The 22141-nt window shown below is 40.5% G+C and overlaps 8 protein-coding genes across 8 annotated transcripts; 5 read left to right on the plus strand and 3 right to left on the minus strand. All coding sequences in view use genetic code 12, as the record gives it.

Annotated features, from left to right (window-relative positions):
- Nucleotides 1–2013: 2013 nt before the first annotated feature.
- KAR2 (Hsp70 family ATPase) lies at nucleotides 2014–4053 on the plus strand (the record flags this gene model as incomplete). The annotated part of the gene is made up of 1 exon (XM_064921761.1): nucleotides 2014–4053. One exon carries the CDS (start codon nucleotides 2014–2016, stop codon nucleotides 4051–4053), a length of 2040 nt encoding a protein of 679 aa, XP_064772719.1.
- An 827-nt stretch (nucleotides 4054–4880) lies between these two features.
- Nucleotides 4881–7189, plus strand: NOT3 (CCR4-NOT core subunit). The gene is made up of 2 exons (XM_064920916.1): nucleotides 4881–4963; nucleotides 5048–7189. Exons 1-2 carry the CDS (start codon nucleotides 4941–4943, stop codon nucleotides 7122–7124), a joined length of 2100 nt encoding a protein of 699 aa, XP_064772720.1. The 5' UTR covers nucleotides 4881–4940; the 3' UTR covers nucleotides 7125–7189.
- Nucleotides 7190–8012, minus strand: RJT20DRAFT_59971 (uncharacterized protein). Its single transcript, XM_064920917.1, has one exon. It carries the CDS (start codon nucleotides 7749–7751, stop codon nucleotides 7254–7256), a length of 498 nt encoding a protein of 165 aa, XP_064772721.1. The 5' UTR covers nucleotides 7752–8012; the 3' UTR covers nucleotides 7190–7253.
- A 1116-nt stretch (nucleotides 8013–9128) lies between these two features.
- Nucleotides 9129–11063, plus strand: PEX12 (ubiquitin-protein ligase peroxin 12). Its single transcript, XM_064920919.1, has one exon. The coding sequence runs from the start codon at nucleotides 9378–9380 to the stop codon at nucleotides 10755–10757; it is 1380 nt and encodes a 459-aa protein (XP_064772722.1). The 5' UTR covers nucleotides 9129–9377; the 3' UTR covers nucleotides 10758–11063.
- A 1-nt stretch (nucleotide 11064) lies between these two features.
- RJT20DRAFT_59975 (S-methyl-5-thioribose-1-phosphate isomerase) lies at nucleotides 11065–12535 on the plus strand. The gene has a single exon (XM_064920918.1). It carries the CDS (start codon nucleotides 11278–11280, stop codon nucleotides 12511–12513), a length of 1236 nt encoding a protein of 411 aa, XP_064772723.1. The 5' UTR covers nucleotides 11065–11277; the 3' UTR covers nucleotides 12514–12535.
- Nucleotides 12536–12557: 22 nt separating this feature from the next.
- RJT20DRAFT_99345 (uncharacterized protein) lies at nucleotides 12558–17003 on the minus strand (the record flags this gene model as incomplete). Its single annotated transcript, XM_064921763.1, has 2 exons — nucleotides 12558–13211; nucleotides 13656–17003. 2 exons carry the CDS (start codon nucleotides 17001–17003, stop codon nucleotides 12558–12560), a joined length of 4002 nt encoding a protein of 1333 aa, XP_064772724.1.
- A 921-nt stretch (nucleotides 17004–17924) lies between these two features.
- On the plus strand, nucleotides 17925–18550 carry COX17 (copper metallochaperone). The gene has a single exon (XM_064917856.1). The coding sequence runs from the start codon at nucleotides 18076–18078 to the stop codon at nucleotides 18268–18270; it is 195 nt and encodes a 64-aa protein (XP_064772725.1). The 5' UTR covers nucleotides 17925–18075; the 3' UTR covers nucleotides 18271–18550.
- RJT20DRAFT_59983 (uncharacterized protein) lies at nucleotides 18457–20021 on the minus strand. The gene has a single exon (XM_064920921.1). It carries the CDS (start codon nucleotides 19717–19719, stop codon nucleotides 18643–18645), a length of 1077 nt encoding a protein of 358 aa, XP_064772726.1. The 5' UTR covers nucleotides 19720–20021; the 3' UTR covers nucleotides 18457–18642.
- Nucleotides 20022–22141: the final 2120 nt, after the last annotated feature.

A 22141-nucleotide genomic window follows, 5' to 3' on the forward strand; every position in this document is an offset into this window, starting at 1 on the left:
GGGGACGAACGCAATGTTAGGAAGGTGAAAACAATATTCAGCAAGTTTACCAGGCCAAAATAGCCAAAAAACCAATAGGAATTGGATCCTATGAAATTTACCCAAAGTCACGTGACTCGAGTAAAATCGATACTTCGGAACGGATGTAGCAATTTCCGCTATTGTCTACTTCCATGTTCGACGATGGACTTTTCGACGAAGTACGGATGGAGGCATGGCTTAAGTGATTTCCCTGGTGCCTAACATGCAGAGACTTGAAAAATCAACATATATCCGAATTAGCAAATAGAATGAAAGGATTGAATTTATGGAGGTACACATTAATTGGTATACGTGCAGATACAGTCTCCTAAGAGGAATTCGGTTTGCGGGGGCAGGATGTAATATTTTCAAGGCACCATTAGGAGCGAGCTGTTATGAACGGTTTTTCGATTGGTGCACTGTGCATTTTCTGTTTTAGTGTTCCAGCTGTTTCTTTGCTTCTTCAAAGTTCTTTACACCTAGCCTTCTATGGTCTTCTTACTAGTAACCATTGGCCCACCAACTGCACTGGGCAATGTTTGAACTGGGCAATGCCGTATTCCAGCAAAATCGAGAAATTTCCAATATCTCGAAATAGGATGATAATTCGAAATTAGAAGATGATTCATTTCTACAAGTGTAGCAAAATCCAATAAAATACGGATGCTGCCAATGGTTGCTGCCAGCATGTCCGACATGTCCAATAAGACACGTATCGGGACATGTGTTGCATGATTTCCAATCAGGTTACACATCGCCAAAGTTGCCACCGTTCCTTATATGTGACCTCGCTTAAAGCCCCGTCATCAACTTCTATATGTGCCACCGACCGAGAGTTTTTGCATCTTCTGATCGTGCATAGAGCAGGTCATTTCCGTGCCGTTTTGGGGAACGCTGGTTATCATGCAGGTTGTTAAGGGACGCCAATTTAAAGATTATAGTGATGAAGAGTGATGGCATAGCGTAGAGAGAGCCAAGGAAAGGTGTACTCTCATGGGAACTGCTTCGTGTTCAAATGGATGAAGATACATTCATGAGCTCCATTTTTCAAAATGCAAATGAAAATAAAATTAAAAAAAAAATGAATATCAACAATATAACAATATAACAATATAACTTAATAATATACAAATATAACACTCTATATATTACATTACCCATCAACCTCCAAATTTTTGTCCAGTGTAGTTTCTTTCTCTATTAACAACAACTAATTGTTCCACACTTTCCACTAACCCAGTCAGTCAGTCAGTCACTGACTCACTCATTCACTAACTCTCTTTTCACAAACTCTCTTTTCACAAACTCACACCCTCTCAATCACCTCTTCCACCAACTCCGATTTCTCACCCACTTCGCGTGTCGACTCTTTGCAACCTTCCTATTTTCACCCAATTACATTAAATTATGTACCACCACCAATTTGCTTTTTTTTAGTCTCACCCTCTCACCTCTCACTTCTCTCACTTCTCTCACTCCATCCCCTGCACACAACCTCCTCGTTTCTGCCACGTCATAAACAAAAATACACCACTCATCCACCGCATTCACTCCCTCACACAGCACCTTCTAAGAACTTCGATCTCCACGTCTTACCCTCACTTGTCACTAATTCTCACAGTTTCTCACCCTTTCTCACCCATTCCAACACTCAGTTTGTACGTTGCCGTCTGGTAGTTAGGCGGTTGGTGCAGGAAGATTTTCCAGCGGTAATTTCCTCCAACAAACCTCCAAAAAGTTTTCCAATTGTATATATATATGGCGGTTGTTCTTGGAATTCAGGTAGAGTTTCAATTAGCGTGCATTTTCCCCAGGACGGAGTCAACCATTCGAGCATTTTTGAACCAATTCACCCCAACAAACGTCACAATTACACCCCTTTGACGTGCCCATATCCCTGTATTGACTACTGGTACCTGTAACTTTTCTGTATCATATCCAATAGATTCCCCCCCATAGACCCCCATTGCAACACAGAGAATCCCGCCAACAATGTTGAAAAGCAGAATTTCGTGGTTACCACGTCTCTGCCTCCTCTATTTGGCATTTGCCCTTGTGATGCCTCTCTTTGCCTCCAAGTCGTCCGTGGCGCTTGCTGCTGAAGAAGAACACGAGAACTACGGTACCGTCATCGGTATCGACTTGGGTACCACCTACTCGTGTGTCGGTGTCATGAAGAACGGTAAAGTTGAAATCTTGGCCAACGACCAAGGTAACAGAATTACTCCTTCCTACGTGTCCTTTACTGATGAAGAAAGATTAATCGGTGACGCTGCCAAGAACCAGGCCTCCTCCAACACCAAGAACACCATTTTCGACATCAAGAGATTGATCGGTTTGAAGTACAACGACAAGACCGTTCAAAAAGAAATCAAGCACTTACCATTCCAAATCGACAAGAAGGACGGTAAGCCAGTCGTTAAGGTTGAGTACAATGGTGAAGAAAAGACTTTCTCTCCTGAAGAAATCTCTGGTATGATTTTAGGTAAGATGAAGAACATCGCCGAAGAATACTTGGGTAAGAAGGTCACTCACGCCGTTGTTACTGTTCCAGCTTACTTCAACGATGCCCAAAGACAAGCCACCAAGGACGCTGGTACCATTGCTGGTTTGAACGTTTTGAGAATCGTTAACGAGCCAACCGCCGCTGCCATTGCCTATGGTTTAGACAAGACCGACGGTGAAAAGCAAATCATTGTTTATGACTTGGGTGGAGGAACCTTCGATGTTTCCTTGTTGTCTATTGAAGGTGGTGTTTTCGAGGTCTTAGCTACTGCTGGTGACACTCACTTGGGTGGTGAAGATTTCGATTTCAAGCTTGTCAGACACATGGCCAAGTTATTTAAGAAGAAGCACGACATTGACATTACTTCCAACGTAAAAGCTATTGCCAAGTTGAAGAGAGAAGCTGAAAAGGCCAAGAGAACTCTTTCTTCTCAAATGAGTGCCAGAGTTGAAATCGACTCCTTCGTTGATGGTATTGATTTCTCCGAGACTATTTCCAGAGCTAAGTTCGAAGAATTGAACATTGACTCTTTCAGAAAGACCTTGAAGCCTGTCGAACAAGTTCTTAAGGATGCTAACGTCAAGAAGTCCGAAATCGATGACATTGTCTTAGTCGGTGGTTCTACTAGAATCCCTAAGGTTCAAGAATTGTTGGAGAAGTTCTTTGACGGTAAGAAGGCTTCTAAGGGTATTAACCCAGATGAGGCTGTTGCTTATGGTGCCGCTGTCCAAGCCGGTGTTCTTTCTGGTGAAGAAGGTGTCGATGACATTGTCTTATTGGATGTCAACCCATTGACCTTAGGTATTGAAACCACTGGTGGTGTCATGACCACTTTGATCAACAGAAACACTGCTATTCCAACCAAGAAATCTCAAATCTTCTCAACTGCTGCTGACAACCAGCCAACCGTCTTGATCCAAGTTTACGAAGGTGAAAGAGCTTTGGCCAAGGACAACAACAGATTAGGTAAGTTCGAGTTAACTGGTATTCCTCCAGCTCCAAGAGGTGTTCCTCAAATTGAGGTCACCTTCTCTTTAGATGCCAACGGTATCTTGAAGGTTGAAGCTTTGGACAAGGGTACTGGTAAGTCTAACTCTATCACTATCACCAACGACAAGGGTAGATTATCCAAGGACGATATCGACAGAATGGTTGAAGAAGCTGAGAAGTACGCTGCCCAAGACGCTGAATTAAAGGCTAAGATTGAGGCTAGAAACTCCTTGGAGAACTACGCTCACTTATTGAGAGGCCAATTGAACGACAAGAGTGAGACTGGCTTGGGATCCAAGTTGGAAGATGACGACAAGGAGACTTTGGACGACGCCATCAAGGAGACCTTAGAATTCATCGAGGACAACTACGACAGTGCCACCGCTGAAGAATTCGAAGAGCAAAAGCAAAAGTTGATTGATGTTGCCAACCCTATCACCTCTAAATTATACGGAGGTGCTGGTGGAGCTGGTCCTGATGACGCTCAGTTCGGTGATGACGACTCTGATGATGAATTCGAGCACGACGAATTGTAATTTAGTTAAGAGGAACTAGTGTGAAGGCACTGGAAAAGGTCTTTTGCTAGTTAAAATCATATAGTACATATCTAACTTATATACATATAAAATATTTAAACCGATGTAGGTTGCTGAGAAATGCAAATCTGTAGAATGTAACCAAGAATGTAACTACGAATCAACATTCAATCCTGACCCATCATTAAAGCAAAGCGCAATTGAAGATTATGTTCCAAAAGAAAAAAAAAAAAAATTTGCAACTTATCACATGGTAGCGTCATCATGTGAAGTTTTTCAGTGTGTAATTACATAACATAGAAATATCACCAACTAGTTCACTGAATAACGAGCGGTGGTGTTTGAATATTTATGTAGAATGAACATCCGGGGGGCAGTCTGAATGTTTGACGTAGGATTTTACTACCATACTAACAAATCAGTTTCTAACAATGTGACTTATTCATTTAATGCCCATACAACCAACATCGGGCCCGCCGCTGCATTCGGGCAATTCAGAGATCTCAGGCCGCTAAAAAAATGAGACTCAATGAAGATCTCTGAATTGGCTCCAAATGTATTCCTAACTTATTCGTTGCTTTCTTTTTATTTCTTCAATTGATAGTAGTCAAAAGGGACTTCTTGTATATTCCAAGCATATAATAACAACATAACTCATACCTGAAAGAACGGGCATCTCTACATCCTTCAATCATCATTTGCCTTACCACCGTTGGGAATCGAGGTTGCCGATTATTACCGCTTTTGTCGAATCACGTGCGGCATCCGGAACTCGAAATTTTTTTCATCATTATACTACTACGTATTAAATACGCCGGCACAACGAATAGCATTAAGGACATAGAGTAAGCAAGTTCTAGAGTGCTGAGGATCTAAAAAGTGGTAGAATGTCGAACAGAAAGCTACAAAAGTAAGTAATGGTGTTAAAATGAGAAAAGGGCCGTGCAAGGACCCCTAATTTGATGCAAAATTACAATACTAACATTCTCGACAGAGATATTGATATAATATTTAAGAAAATTCAAGAAGGATTGCATGAGTTCAACTATCACTATGAAAGGTATGAAAGTATCAATACCGAAGATGATAGCGACAACCAGCGAGAAAAAGAAAAACTCGAAAACGATTTGAAAAAGGAGATAAAAAAGCTCCAAAAATTTCGTGAACAGATCAAGATCTGGCAGCTGAACGATGTCATTAAGACCCTTTCCCTTTCATCTGCATCTTTGTCCAACAAGCTTAATGAAAACAAGAAACTCATCGAAGAGGCCATGGAGGTGTATAAAGATGTGGAGCGTTCATCTAAGCTTAAGACTTTCCTGAACCAATCGATCGCAATGTCTTCACGCGAGAACTATAACAACGATAGAGACGACGATGATGACGATGATAGTGAAGAGGAAGACTTAAGCGATATTGATATAAGTGAAGATGACGAAGAAGAATACAGCGGGTTGAGTCCCGATGCCATAGAAGCCATTCACTTTTTGAAGGACGCCATAAGCCAGCTTAGTAGACAATCCAAGAAGTACAACAGTGAATATGAGAAGTTATCTCAGAAAAAGTTGAGAAAGAATAACCTCAGCACTATAGAGAGCAAAAAGGAGAAAATTCAAGCCACTCTTGAACTGCATAAGTTCCATACAAGGAAACTTTTACGACTTATCAAGTACTTGAAGGGAAGTAAAGTGCCTGATATCAATCTTATTTGGTTGATTGAAGACGACTTGAACAAGTACATTGAACATAGCGGGGATTCTGATTTTGTCAATGACACCGGATTGTACGATGATATTCTCAATCTGGTTTCCGTAGATGACGATTTCAGTGAATTAAATGATTCGGAGATCTACACCACAAAGGAAAGCGATGAAAACGGAACCTCAAGTGTCAGCGGAAGTAAAAATGGCGTATCAAGTAGTAATATACTTGGAAAGCTATCTTCAGTTGCGAATGATCTGAAACCGGTTGTTAGCGTGAGTACCTCCTTCCCAACGTCCCCGTCACCTGTAAATAAAAATAATCATAACAGCAACAACAATCGCATGAGCCCAGAGCTCTCAAGTCCTGCTATAGTCAGAACTCTCAAACCCGCATCCACACCATCGAAACCGGTAGGAGGTTTGAAGTGGTCCACCGCTGCAGCAGTGGGCATACCAGAATTGCATGAATCTGATACCAATAGAACCAAATCACAAGCTGTTGCTTCACCGAGCCCGACTGCTACTAATGGGACAATTACTAATGTCCGTAAGGAGACAGCAGTATCGCAGCCGACTACATCAGCTGCCTCTTCTCAGGCTTCTGATCATTCCAAATTTGTGAAGGTATTGGAGAATTCGTCTCTTTCCAGAACTGAATTGAATTTATTCAGTGACTTGAACTTGATCAAATTGCCACCGGGAATGCAAGACTTGATTCTCTCGTTTACAACCAAAAGAAACAATCCTAATGACTTTAAGTTGTTATACAACTCTAATGAGTACGACAAATACACTACTCCTATCAGAAAGCCCTATTTACCATTAGGCATGGAAGTAAGTATAGGGTCTTCCAATCATAGTCAGATTAAACCACCATTGCAACTATTCAAGTTACAATCTTACTGGAACAAAGTAAGAGCCAACGACGAGTTTGATCGCGTTGTTACCGAAATCAGGGCATTAACTGCTCAAGATAATGCCGAGAATGCACCAATAATAAACGAATTGACTTTGGTGTTATTCTATGGGTTTTACTACGGTATAACGCCTGTTGAGAATTTAATCGCGGAGTCATGTTTGTTCAACTTAGGTTGGAAGCCTTATAACAGCCACACCGATAATTCTACGACGAATCAGATAACCTCACCAACCTCCAATGGATTGAAGAGCCCAGACCGTTCTAAAGCTGATGCATATTACTGCTGGGTGAGACGTATTAAGTTATTGTCTAATCCTGAGGGTTCTTCTACGTTTGAGTTTGGTGACTATCAGGTGTTCGATTTGACATTTTGGGAAATATTTGTTAGATTCGGATTCAAGTTGGACTACAGTCTCTATGAATTGGAGCCATCTTCCTCTATTTGTTAGCCTGATGAATAGGAGTTACAGTATATCAAAAGTACGTGAGTACAAAAATACACATTTAAAAGTAAGTTTCTGTCCTATTAGGATCGTAGCATTATGTTTGTTTGAGTTGTGAGCGCAAGATATGAAACACTAAATCTTGGGATCATCGTCTAGAAAGAAGAACGGCTCGGACGGAGGATTCTGCAGAGAAATAGATGATGAAGAAAATGCCAATATCTGGTTGTTGTCGGAGAAGATCTGGGTTGTGTTGGCAAAGGTCAGGAAGGTGTCTTCACCATTATGGGACTCGTCAAGGCAGGCAACTGATGATAAGATGACAGGGTCGATACCACTCAAAATATTGGGAACAACTATTTCTGACTCTAGTATGGTATCGGAGGTCCCCAAGACCTCAAATGGGAGTTCCAGCCCGTGGTTAATGATTTGATTTTCACGATCTTCGTAATGCAGTTTTTCACCATTTGCAGCCACCAACACGGGCATTGTAGGGTAATCTTTGGGGTTTGGAGTAAATGCTGTTTCCGAGTATTGGTTGAATTCATTCGGTTCGATGCCGTAGAGCCGTAGACACTTGTCTTTTAGGGAAAATTCGGTGGCTATTTCTTTCAAACTTGAGAGGTTCTCCATGGCTGCAAAAAGAGAGAGAACTTTGTGTACTGAGGAAAGCTTTTCGATGGGAGTGAAATGTGGTCAATGAGAATCATAAAATACTGCGATAGGAGGGATCTGGGGTACAGAAGGATCCCTGATTATGACAACGATCTCCTGGTAGACTATGATTTATTACGTGTACGTGTATAGCTGTCTTAGATGGAAAGACAATGTTTATAGTGTCGACTAACATTTTTTCTTTGTTGACGAAATGCTGTCAAAATAAAAAATTATGACAGTTTTTTTTGGGTGTCTCCCCTGAATTTAGATCTGGGAGATCATAATGAAGCCATGTTGTCAGTGAGGGTGTTAAGGAGTTAGTTATTGTTATTACACTGTTGGGAGAGGGAATTATATGAGGGAAATATACGACATTTTGAAGAATATCGAGCAAAGGAATGAGGTGAATCGTAAGAGTAAGAGTAAGCGTAAGAGTAAGAGTAAGAGCATATTTTCATTATTCCATTAGATCCATTATTTCATTCTTTATTCTATTGATGCAAAAAGAGGTATATTCCTTGGATGTCTGGTTGAGATCGGCTTATTTCTCACTGAGAGTTTCGGTGCGTCAGATTGAAGAAATCTCTTGTTTAATTTGCATTAATATTTTCTTTGTATGGTGGTGCTTGAAGAGGGTGTTAAGTTATGTTACACATTGTCATTAATATTGAAGACATAGTCATCATATAGAAGAAATAGCTAGTTATATGTACGGTAGAAAATGAAGTTAACTATAGATATTCTTCCTCGCTTCTTCTTACATCTTTTTTCCTTAATCTTCCTGTTACATTAATCCTCTCCTTCCACAAATCTATTTCTTAACCAATCCTCCTTTTACACTAATCTTCCACTAGTCTTACACTAGTCTTCTACTAGTCTTACGCTAATCCTCTTCTTACAAGTTTCTTCTTCCAAGCTTCTTCCTATAAACTTCTTCCAATAGCAATTCCCTTTACAATAATCCCCTTCTTACAATAATCCTCCTCTTATAATCCTCCTCTTACACTTACCTCTTCCTATAAACTACCTCCTACACCTCTCACAATACTCATACTCTACTCCCATACCCTCCTCCCACACTCACGCACTCTTTTTTTTTCTTATTTCTTCTCACCCAGTGAGACCGGTCTCTCACTCTCTCCCCACCTTTCATTTTTCACCTTTCACTTTTCATCACTGAGAACTTTCTCACAGCATACAGCTCGCTCACTACTCACTTCTCTCATTGCTCTGTAAAATCCCTGCCTACAGAATCCTACAATTTTACCGAGGCTCACTGTTTCTACACTCTCTCGGTTTACATTTTTTTTGTGGAGAAATTGCATTTTCCACTGGCCTTCTTTTGCACTTCTCCAGATTGTCAGTCGTAAGCTATAAGTTGTAAGCTTCCAGTTGTAAGTTTTCAGTTGTAAGCTGTAAGCGGGTAAATTAATTAATAGAAGAAGGGTTTGGCAGTAAGTTTTATAATTGTTGTTTACTTCTTCTTTGTTTCTTCTTTCTTTGTTTCATTGATTCTATCGCTGGTTTCTTTATTGTGGGTGTTATAACTTCGTTGATTGCTTGCTACTAGATCTATTATCCATCTCGAAAACTGTCCCCACCATGGAATACTACTCGTCATTGGATGCATCGCAATTAGACGCCGAGACTCCAACTCTCTTCGAGTTGATCTCGGCCTCTCAACTAGAATCTCTATTGTCGCCTTCTCTAAGATACATTCTAGTCCACTACGCCAGCAAATACCCATATTACCTTCTCCGGATCAACAACCGCTTCGATGAGATAAATCTTCTCTTCCGAAGCTTCATTGAATGGTACTTTGTCCATTACTGGCATGGCTCGTTCACAGAGAACTTCTACGGCCTCAAAAGAGTCAACCAAACTCCCTTAGCCAATGGAAATTACAATTCGTCCAAGCTTACTCAACTTGTTCCGGGAATGATAGAGGATAGAAGAGCGTTAACAACACTCCAGAAGATAGTGTCAGTATTCGAAATCACAGGCTCAGCATACATAGCTGAAAAACTCAACTACCAGTACGAAATATGGTACACAAAGTACATCACAAATCAGCTCAACACACACGAGGGAAATACAAAAGAAGAGAACTTCAAGATTCAGTTCAAGAGAAAGTTTGTGGAGATATACCCATACTTGCAGAGTGCTTACAGAGCTGCCAACTTTGCAACTACGTTGTTGTATTTGAGTGGCCACAGTAAATCGCCTACGCTTTTGACTTATTTATTCAGAATGAATTATTCCAGATTGAACCAGTATGACTACTCAAAGTACGAACCAAAGCCCCCATCACCCTCAGAGAGTAAGGTTAATAGAATCGCACCCCTCTCTACCACAGAGTACATTTTACGTTTGATTTCTCAGAATTTCACAAATCCATCTTGGAAAGCCATAAAATTCGTTTTGGGAACCTTTTTCCCTGCTGCTATTTTCTCATTAAAGTTTTTGGAGTGGTGGAACAACTCTGATTTCGGCACGAAGTTGTCAAAGAACCAAGGAAATGTATTGGACTTCACGTTGCCTCCTCCAGGAGTCCTCACTCGTGCTTTGAAGGAATCCAGAGAACCTGAAAAGAGAGCCAAAAGGTACACTTCAGGAAAGACTTGCCCAATTTGCAAGAATGAATTGACCAACCCTGCCATCATTGAAACTGGGTATGTGTTTGACTATGCATGTATATACAATTACCTTGAGAAGTCACATGTTATTGTGAATGAAAAGCTCAAGCACAAGAAGCCAAATGCAGAGGTAGATGAAGACGAAGACACCTCTGATTTATCCGATCTTGAGCCCGAAGAGGTGGAGGACGAGAAGGAAGAACAAGAAGAAAAAGAGCCCGCTTTCACGATTGACATCAACAAGGGTGGTAGATGCCCTGTCACGGGAAGAAAGCTCCTTGGGTGCAAATGGAACGAAATCAAGCAAGAATGGGAGATTGAAGGAATACGGAGACTTATCTTCTGAGCTATTTTCAGGGCTGACAGTTTAAGACAATTCCTATCTAACGCTATATAATGAACGTAGGCATATATAAAGATATCCTGTAACGAACAACGTTTTTAATGCACGTTATTAATGATTAGAGTTCAACATATTTGTTTAAGACTCATAACTTATTATTCAAAGAACAGCAAACTCTAAAGCTCTAACACTATAAAACTCTAAAACTTTAAAACTTTAAAAGTCTAAATATACTCTTCGATCCCCAACCTCCAGATCCACCTTAATTTAATAATATAGTAATATTAATGTATATATACTATATTATATATATATATATAATAACTTAAACTCACTATCATCTTTTTGGGTGCCAAAAAAAATCACAATCGAAAACGTTTTCTAATCGCATCACGTGCCCCTGTGAAATTTTTGGATCCACCTTTATGATGATGATAGTCGTTGGTACCATGTGGTTGCAAGGGCACTTTTTTTGAAGACAGCTAGTATCTAACCAGCTGGGACTTGTGACAGTATCACCAAAATGCCAGAACACACGGAAAAAACACTTCAAGCCATCAAATTCGACAAGAATGCTAAGACATTAGACATCTTGGACCAATTGCTTCTTCCTTATTCAACCCACTATATTTCAATTAAGACGATAGAAGATGCGTTCCAGGCCATTAAATTGATGCAAGTTCGAGGAGCACCTGCTATTGCTATAGTGGGAGCATTTGCCGTTGTTGTAGATACTTACTCCTACTTACAATCGGGAAAGAAGGATAAGACAATTAAGGACTTGTTCAAGTCCATAGATTACCTTATTACTTCCAGACCCACAGCAGTCAACCTTTCCAACGCGTTGAACGATATTAAGGATTTAATATCAAAGAAACACGGGTTGGAAGAGACACTGGTTGTTGATGAAGCCGTATTTGAATTAATTTACAACTATTCTGTGGCTTTATTTGAAGATGATTTAGCCAATAACTTCAAGATTGGAGACAACGGCTTGAACTACATCAAAGAAACGTTGAAAAGTGAGGGTTTCAAGGGTCCTTTCTCAATTGTCACCATTTGTAACACTGGATCTTTGGCTACATCCGGTCATGGAACTGCGTTGGGAATTATTCGCTCAACTTACAATAAATTGAAGCAATCAGAGTCTAAAGAAGACTTCTATCTTGAACATGTTTACCCTTGTGAAACTAGACCATACAACCAAGGTGCTAAGTTGACTACATATGAGTTGAACTATGAGCAGATTCCGTTCACGTTGATCTGTGATAACATGGTTTCCTCATTGGTTAATACTTTAAGTGATAAGAAAGCTATCAAACAAATTGCGGCTCCTGTTAAATTCATTATTGTCGGTGCTGATAGAGTCGTCAAGAACGGTGATACTGCCAATAAGATTGGAACATTCCAATTATCTACTATTGCCAACTACTTCAACACCAACAAGTTCGAGGGGACTACCAACAAAATCAAGTTTATTGTGGCTGCTCCTAGAACAACCATCGATTTGAATACCAAGTCTGGTGACGATATTGTGATCGAAGAGAGACCCGCAAATGAATTGACCACACTTAGGGGCCCTGTATTGTCTGAAAATGGAGTGGGAGAGAAATACACTGTGGGTATTGCTACTCCAGGAATTTCCGTGTGGAATCCTGCTTTCGATGTTACTCCTCACCAGTTGATCGACGCTATCGTTACAGAAGAAACTACGGTGTACACAAAGAATTCCGAAGGGGAGTTCGTATTAACTAAGTAATTAGGTACCCATATGATTATTATGTAATATATTATTATCATTCATCATTTCTTCTTTTTCTTCTGCTTCTTCAGATTCTTTTTAGCTTTGCCATTTGAATGCTGCTTTTTAGGTTCACTTGGTGATAAGGTTTCATTGTCATTTGTTGGTTCAGTAACTGACTCTTCTAAGGCTTCCGAGTCATCTTCCTTTATCGATTTCGCATCATTAGCAGCCTCGACAGGTTCGCTTTCATTTATCTCATCAACAGGTTCCTTTGATACGTCAACATCCTTTATTTCAGAACCATTCACATTTTCAACTTCAACGGTGGGTTTGTTCGCAGCTTCAGAATCAGCACCAGCTTTAGCATCGTCTTCAGGCTCGTCTTCTTTCGTCTCAGGCTTGTCTACTTCCGTCTCAGGTTCGTCTTGTTTCGTTTCCGGCTCCTCAAGGATTGCCTCATGGTTATCGGCTTCCTCTTTCGGGTCTTCTTGGGTTAACTTTTCTGCTTCCAGTGGTTTTTCTTCAGTCAGATGTTCCTTTGGAGTTTGCACTAATATCTCTGGAACATCATTTTTCTCTACAGATTCTTTAACTTCGTCTTCCTTGGCATTCCCCTCTTCGGATGGCTCTGCCTCTCCTTGTTCCTCACTTGTCGGAAGATCTTCTTTCAATTGACCATCAAGATCTTCTTTAAAGCTTTTAGTTACCTCCTCCTTGACAGTATTTTCTGCAACTTCAGTGGAGTATCCTTCTGTCTTAGCTACTTCCGAATCAGTACTTCCAGGAACTTCTTCCAACTCAGAAACGCCTTCAACCATAGGGACAGCCTCTGAGTCTTCAACTTTGGGAACTTCCAGGACCACAGAGACGTCCTCAACCGCATGTTCATCAGGAACCACTCCGTTTACAGGAATCTCGTCAGTGCCAGTAGACTTCTCTTGATCATTTTGCTCTGAAGTGTCTTCAGCTTGAAGCAATGGTTTTTCTTCTTGCTTTTCTTCAAGTTGTTCTTCCGTTTGAACTTGGGGGACCTCTTCTTCCTCGTCTTGATCAAATAGCAATTCCAGTCCAGTTTGCTCCTCTGAAACCGATGCCACTGAGGAGATGGTCTTCTTGACCTTTTTGTCATTAATTTCAGGCTGCGCTATTTCTACCACTGGTAATGGAGGCTGCTCCTTTTGAGCAATATCCAATGAGCTCTTTGCGGAGCTCCGGGCACTCTGTATTTGGAGTCTCTCTCCCTCTATATTATGTCTCATAACCTCATCCATCTTCGTATCCTCTTCAGTTGGAAGCGAATTCACATTTTCCCAAATAACCTGACCAGAATTGCCATATCCAGGTAGTTCACAAAGTTTAACTCTGAAATAGTCAATGTCCTTGAGGACCAAATGCTTTTCATTGAAATCCTTAAACTGCGGTATCTGAGTACAGTAGCATTCTACTAACATCCTCTTATAGTTGTCAAATACTTGCAGCAAAATTAAAGAGCACTTTAGCTCTGGCAAGTACCTAGAAATGGCCTTGGTCACAGTGGTAGTATCTTTAACCAAAGTTTCCATATATGAGTGGCACTGCTGTGGATATTTGAGAGGCTCCAGCCAATTGATAGTCTTGATTGTGTTACAATGAGTGATCGTACGGTCATGTAAGATGGAAACAAGTTTGGAAAAAAGTTCATTCTCGTGGTCCTTATAATTACTGATAATCCTTGCAAATGTGGGCAGGTCTTCTTGTGGTACGTTGGCACCACCTGGAGTAGGAGATGTTTCGTGGTACGGGAAAGCATCCTTCAAATGATCCAACAAGGCAATTGTAAATTCCACTAACTGTATACACAATGCTATGTGCTTGGGGAAGATATGCTTAAGTCCTGCAGTTCTAGTAGCTCCCGCATTCAAGACTGCTTGAGAACTTTTAGAATTTAATAATTTGAAGTAGTTGAGGAGATTATTGACTATACTTGACAAGGTACTTGGGAAGACCTTCGCTATAACAAGATAGTCACGAATCTGTTTTAATGATCTGAGCAATAAGCTTGGAATCATAAATGACTCATTTCCAATAGTTAACCTTGAGATATTGGCATCAAGCACTGTACTATTCCCATTAGTACCTTGTGTGTTTTCTGGATTCTCATAGAAATCTAATGGTTCGAGCCATTTGTCTCCCGAGAAAGTACTGGATCCGTGGCCTGACACAAAGTCAGAGTAACCTATAATTTCGTTTAGTACAATCTGTGCTTCTTGGAGTGCTTCAACCAGGGACACCTCTTTCCAAGTATCACGACTGCAGTCTGCGACTAAACCTTTCAAAGAGTTCAGATGGAAGCGATGCACAAAGTACTTGAGATGGTGCTTGAACCACTCGCCTAAAGCGCTACTATTGCTACTTCCCACATACACGGGACTGATAAGCTCACACTCCTGCAAATATGCCGAGGTGATCGAATTCAATCGAAGATAGAAAGGTACTGTAAGGTCTGCTGTTTGTTCCAGGCGAACATTGATGATACTAGTAAGACGCTTTTGGGTCAATTCAATGGCCCTATTTATGGCACTTGTAATGTCGAGGGACATGATATCCATGTCTTGAGTGAGTGCTGGTGGAACAGCAGTTAGCGCTATGTCAAGCAAAAGCTTCTGATGTACTGTGAGTCGACGTAAGCATTCTGAGAGATCTGTGTAAGTTTTTATGAACATAGTCTCAAATTCTTTAGGAGTTAATGACTTAATATTAGATGATAGCGAAGAGTTGGTAGTTGGTTGTGGTACTTGTAATTGTGATGTGGGTTGTGAATTATTGACGGTACCTTCAGGAGGGACCGATCCTGGTCTAGATACTTCTGCCAGACCATTTTGGTTGGGAGAAGTAGGGAGATTGATTTTGATAATATCCTTGATTTCCGTTATTACTCTTTCTTGATAGTCAGCATATGCTTGAATTAAATGACCGGACTTGGCTAAATTCCTAACAAATCCAATTAATTGATCTTTTTTGGTGTCATCTATGATGAGATACGAGTTGTTGACTGGCTTTGAGTGATACTTCCTCCTGTTGTCTATACCATTGTACATTCTATTAAGGGTATCCTGCACTGGTACACTCTGATAGTGTCCTCTGAGATCGTTGACGAGAACTTGAATGAAATCATTGATGTATCCCTTCGAACACTCATCTTTAAGAGTTTGGAGGTCGTTCCGAAGATGGACTAGAGCAGGAAGGGACGATAAGTTCACCAATGGGTACAGAAATTTTGGCGAAAGAGCTCTTAATTCTTCATCTACTATTTGGTCTCTTTCAATTCCTTGGATCAAGTTCTCTGCTATAACTATTTCTGTTAAACATTTTGAGTATTTAGCGTTGTTAAATGACTTGTTTGCTAATTCGAATATCGATACAATGTACTGCAACTGAAGAAATGAAGACTCCAAGTGCTCTACATTCTTTTTCTCCACAAGCTTATCAAAAATTTCTAGCCCTTTTTTTGAATGCAGCTCCTCCACTTGCTGCAATTTGTCTGTAATTGCTTGGAATCTGACGACGCAATCTTTCGACTGCTTTTGAATCTTCTCAATATCGCCGATAGTACTGAAAAACAGGTCCGAAGAACGTGAGATCTCCTTGATTAAGCACACTTCCACTACATCTAAGTAATGCGAGATCTTTTCTTGAAGTGCTGTGTTGTTCACTAAGTGGGAGGCTGGATCGTCATTATCCTTGGGTACTATGCTAGAGCCTTCAATGACCTGCTTGAATATGCGCGGGTCATCCAAGCGAAAGTCGGGGTTGAGGTATACTTCTGGAATGTCAGAGAGTTCGCCAGAGATGGCTCCGTCGTTTACCTCTGTTATATCCTGGAAGTTTGTAATGCTCGATGAGGCCGATAATTGGCCTTGCAGCACTAGCTGCTCATGCTGGGTGAATTTCTGGAGAGTGTCTTCTGTTAACTGCTTGTAACTCAGCTCGAAACTCCTGTATTCTTCTACAAGCTTGTCTACGTAGTTTTTCTGCAATTCGATATCTTTTACCTTGACCTTGAGTTTTGCCAATTGGATCTGAGGAATATCCTTTGTAGTCGGCACCTTGAGATTACTCACAGTAGTAAGTCCTCCGTTTATGGTCACAGAGCTTTTTGGAGGTCTGTTTTTCCTTGCTCTGGCAGTGTCGGAGCCGACGGTGAGTTCGAATATAGAATTGGGGCCCAATGGTGAGTATTCTCCAAGAACGGATGCAATGCTATCGTCGGGATTTGGCTGGCTGTTGAGAATATTGAAGTATACTGAAGACAGAAAGGTCGACTCGTTATCGATACTTGTTCTATATGATAATGTTGAGCCGGTTCTCTTATGACGGTGGACGGTGCTGTGATGGGATGTGGAATTGGCATTGTTACCAGCATTTCCTGTTGATGGAACCGGCTGAGAAACGTACGAGCTCAATGAATACTCCGATCCGTTCACAAGATCGTCGTTGAGATCATCGTTCAACTGAGTGCTGTCCATAGAGGCTCGGTTCATGTATACGTTTGAGGGCCGGTGATCTGTCGGTATATCCAACGTGGAATTGGATGAATGAACCGACATTATTGCAGCTTACTGTGATGGCAATGACTCCGGTACGGCTTCCTCCGCTTTTGAGTTTAATTCCGAGATGTGGAGATCAATTTTTATGAGTTTATTGATTGTGAACAAACATGATTTGGAGGTTTTGAGGGTATAGCCTTGGAAGAATGTCGTCAATGTCGTGAAATGTCGCCAACGGTCAATCGATTGAAAGTTACACGACATTTGTGTCTTGGATGTAATGTCGTGTGATGTCGGGGCGAGTTGGTATTAGTATTAGTAGTATTAGTATTAGTATTAGTACAAGTATAGTGTATAGTGTATAGTGTGTAGTGTGTAGTGTGTAGTGTGTAGTGTGTAGTGTGTAGTGTGTAGTGTGGATTATCACAAGTATAGCTTATAGTGTATAATGAATAGTGTAGTATTAGCACAAGTATAATACTAGTGTTTATAGTAATAGTAATAGTACAGTACAAGCATAGTGCATAGTGCAGCCTATATAGCTTATTGATAGTGGACAGTGTACAGTACGAAGTAACAAACGTGCTAACAATGTCTGTTCTCTCCTTTAATATGGATAGGAATTCCATCTAAACTGGCTATTATAAAAATGGGAAGAAAATGGAAGAAAACACCTTCACAAGTGATGTTATTCACTCTAAGCACCATTCTCCTGCTTTTATCCCTCCCCTCCACTGTCCTCTCTTATCCTTCGCTTCCTTCGCTTCCTTTTTGCACCCTGCTTATGAGCAATTAAATGCAGCCATAGTGCGACATTATGCGACATGGTGCTATTCGCCTTGGTATTACTAATGGTGATGGAACCCTACGGTTGAAGATCACCTATGTAGATTAAAAACACATTTGCTATATTCAATAAAAGTTGAAAAAGGCTTTGAAACGTTCATAAATAAGTTCTCTATTCTGTCAGGCGTTATTAGAAGTGATATCATTCTTCTACTCAAGAAATACCAGTAAACGTCAATTTTTCACATAAAACTACAACTCTACAATGTCTCAAGTCCCAGCTTGTCATCTCCCTAAGGAAGAGGTCAAAAGTAAACCAAAGCCATGTTGTGTTTGCTTGGACGAGAAGAGTAAGAGAGACGAGTGCTTACTCTTCAACGGCCAGGAAAGTGGCAAGTGTGATGAGTTGATCAAAGGTTACAAGGTCTGTATGAAAGGCTTTGGCTTTGAGACGAACTGAGCATATTGTCGATTAAAGAGGTGTTTGAATTGATTCTTCAATATTAAATTTATTGCTTGAATTATTGCCCAAATTCCGAAACAGTCTGCCAAGGGGATTGGAGGTAGCACTCCGATATGAATCAGAGAATTACCTTCTTCCTCTTTTCAAAACTCCATGAGTTCCGCTCATCTTGTACATATCCTTCAAAAGCATTATACATATAATTATTTACAAAATATGATATAGAAATTTAATAAATAGTCATATGATCATCTTAATCCATTACTACAGTCTCTCAAGTGCTAATTAATCATTATTTCTTTGTTTAATAAATACCCCATTAAAATATTATATATCATTTCTCTACATTATAAATATCGACCGATGGTCTCAGACTCCGAAGGTACCGTAATTCTTGTGGTTTTCGCCATCGACCAAGGTGCTGCTATTACTGCTGTTGCGGCTGTTACTACTATCGCTGTAGTTCACATCATGTTCATTCCTTTGAATATCTAGCCTTCCCGTCCGTGCAATTTCTTTGTCATGCGACAATTCTTCTGCAAGCAAGTCCGCTATCTCTCTTTCAATAACACTCTCTCCGGATTGACCTGAATATTCATATTCGTCTGGATGTTCATCATGCATTCTCTTATTTACTCTCAGCCAGACTTGATTTCTGATGAAATTGTCAATAAGGACTAATTGCAAACAATTCATGAAAATTGGCACCACAAACATAACAATAAATATCTCAAGTTCATCAGGATATTCATCTAACCAAACAAGAAGGATATGCTTAGTGATCCAGAGAAGCTGCGTTTCGAAGCACTCCATGGCAATGTAGAGTAAAATCTTCGTAATCATAAGCGAAGTGAAGTAAACCGTTAACTGCTTGAGATAGGCTCTCACCGACGGCCTATTAACATCTGGACCATATTGACCAGATTCTATGTTTGTTATGTGGAGATACTTCTTGCAAAAGTGATTCATTGCGCGGAAAACGCAGTAGAGGATATAAACACCTACGGTACAGTCAAAGACAATGTTGAGGAAGTACCAATCGCATGGGTCTGAGCCGTTGTCTTCATCGCCATTACTTCCGTCATTTTGGAGGATGTGAGTTGACAATCTGGCTTCATCAAAGTCCCCTGATTTGATTAGCAGTAGCATGACGTTGAATATGTGAACTCCCAATGCACCGATGAGTTGCTTCAGAACATCGAAGAACCACACGGGCCACGTTCTTCTGATAGGATACTCATATGACCGTTTGATGATAAGCGACGATAAGCAGAGGAGCCCAAGCAATGCCTGTGTGAGTAATGAGAATGTACCGATAAGTTCACACTTTCCATCGTCGTTGGTTGGCGCTTTATCGCCTAACCCTCTGGAGTTGAAGGAAATAGGAAGGACTAGTGATAGGAGTATCACTGGGATGGATAAGATATCATGGCTGCCACAGAACATGATAGGAATGGAAACTGTGGGTGATAATCGAAATGTCTAGTGATTGTGGATTAGTAGTATGGTTTATTACTCTGGTCCAATAAATAAATAAGCGATTTTATAGAACAAGGCTATGAATGGTTATAGTTGATGAGAGAAGGCAAATGATATGTGATAGCTGAGGACTCTTTTGTATAGCAGTTTTCTGTGATTGACTATTCTATTTTCTTGATTCGTGAAGTATAAGAAGTCCGTTGTTTCTGATCAGAGAGTATGGTTCTAGTAGCTTTTCAATAAACTCTACTAAAATGTAGAACTCTCTGGCTAAGACCCGATTTTTGGTGACCAGTAAGTTGTTTGTCTTACATAAGCTATGCTTCAGGACTGAATTCACGAGCAATAGTTTCACTTTTTTTTAGCCTTATTCCAAACAGAACGAATATCTCGTGCCTTGGATCTCTTCTTATCAGCTTTAACCCTTTAATTAATGTATAGCTGTTATCTTTACCCAACTGTTCTTCTTGTCATCAGTGTTACAACCATCAAAAAGAAACCAGAGACTGCTAGCTGAAAATAAATAAGCGCCTTGGAGAATGTGCAGGAGTGTTCAGTGGGTGAGCAAGATTTTAGTGAGGGGGTTTGGGAGTTTGGGAGGTTTGAGTGTTGGGTGAGGGAGCGTGCTGAATATAGTGAGAGTGCACGGTCACAGTGCAGAAGGAGTGAGAGTGTGTGAGAGTGTGAGAGTGTGTGAGAGTGTGAGAGTGTGTGAGAGTGTGAGAGTGTGTGAGAGTGTGAGAGTGTGTGAGAGTGTGAGAGTGTGTGAGAGTGTGAGAGTGTGTGAGAGTGTGAGAGTGTGAGAGTGTGAGAGTGTGAGTGAGAGAGTGTGAGAGTGATAGGGGGACAGGGAAAAGAGATTGAGTTAGTGTGTGAAGTGTGAGACAGTATATAGACAGACAGCCTAAAGAGAGATAGCGTATGGTGACTGTCAGATGAAGAGACATTGAAAACAAAAAAAATAATGTCGATTACAATCCAATCAGAATAGTGACAATAGTATCGACGACAGTGAGAGAGTATAATGGTCAGGAATGAGAGCAAAGACTCATTCCAATGAACGAACTTTAAGGACACTACAAGATTTATCCAATAGTGAATGAACTGAGAACGGAGAACCAGAACTCAGAACTCAGAACTCAGAACGCAAGACAACACACAACAGTGACGTTACAAAAAAGGCACTCAAATTGGTGGTGCACAGAAAATGGATGATGACCGTTAGGTTTCGGATTATTTTGTTGTGCTGAAAGGCGTTGGGATTTGAGTGGGGCTTCTGGAGGAGGAGTTGGAATTGAAGTATGTTGTAATATTACATATGGCATGCTAATTCAATACATCTAGTATAATTTCGCAGTGTGTAAGTTCATAGGTTAATGTCATTGGGTAACTTTGTTAAATTACTTTCATTGGTTTACTTTGTTGATTTGCTTTCATTAGCTTTCCTTAGCTTCCTTTCATTAGTTTTCTTTAATTTCAATTGTGGAGAACTTCTGGCCCAATTTTGTTATATTATATTGAATTATATTTTTCCGTGTATTAAGTATGGTTCTCGAAAACTGCATCGGAGAAAAAAAACTCAGTCATATAGTGAAGTAGTGAAGTTAAAAGAGATCGTTTACCCAATTATCAAAATGAAGTCATTAGAAATTCAAGAACAATTTCATGTTAATTCCAACAAAGTAATGAAATAACGAAACTATCTTACTACCCAAGCAACGCAACCTTTAGTCCAATAGCCATCAACTCACCAGACCAAACAGTTTTGACACCGCGCACAGTGTCACCAAATACCATCTCTTGTAATCCTGTACAAAACAGACCTATGTATATGCTCTAAAGAGGTACAACCAGCTCTAAAGAGGTACAACCAGCCCTAAATTGAAGATAGTCTTGTCTATTCTCCCAGAAATTGCCAAGAATCGTTCCACAAATTGTAACATGAAACATTCTGTCATTCTTCTCCACTGTAGAGTGCTACATTACCCCATTTATTCTCTCGCTGTTCCATCTTCTTCATTACCCCATTATTCTCGAGCCTGTTAGCTGCAATTAGGCTGTTCTTTGCACAGCAGATGTAGTGCATAAGAGAAAAGGCGGGGGTGTCAAGGCTGGCTAGAATATGACTAAGTCGGTGACTATTCCAGAGGCATCGTGCATGTGGAATAGCATAACTAACGGCTAAACCAGGTTGGCGGAAGGTTCTAAACGTCAGGTGTATACACGGCGATGGTAGTTCCCGGAGATTTCAATTAAACTATGACATGGGACCCACTAGTCTATGAATGACTTGTGTGCAATAGACTGTGGCAATATTTCCATGCTGTGGTCGGAGTCCTCCAAACCTTCGTTCAAAACCTTGCTGTCACACAGGATTTCTCCGTCAACA

This window comes from Scheffersomyces xylosifermentans, assembly GCF_036884685.1.
Source record: "Scheffersomyces xylosifermentans strain CBS 12540 chromosome Unknown RJT20scaffold_7, whole genome shotgun sequence".
Classification (NCBI taxonomy): Eukaryota; Fungi; Ascomycota; class Pichiomycetes; order Serinales; family Debaryomycetaceae; genus Scheffersomyces; species Scheffersomyces xylosifermentans.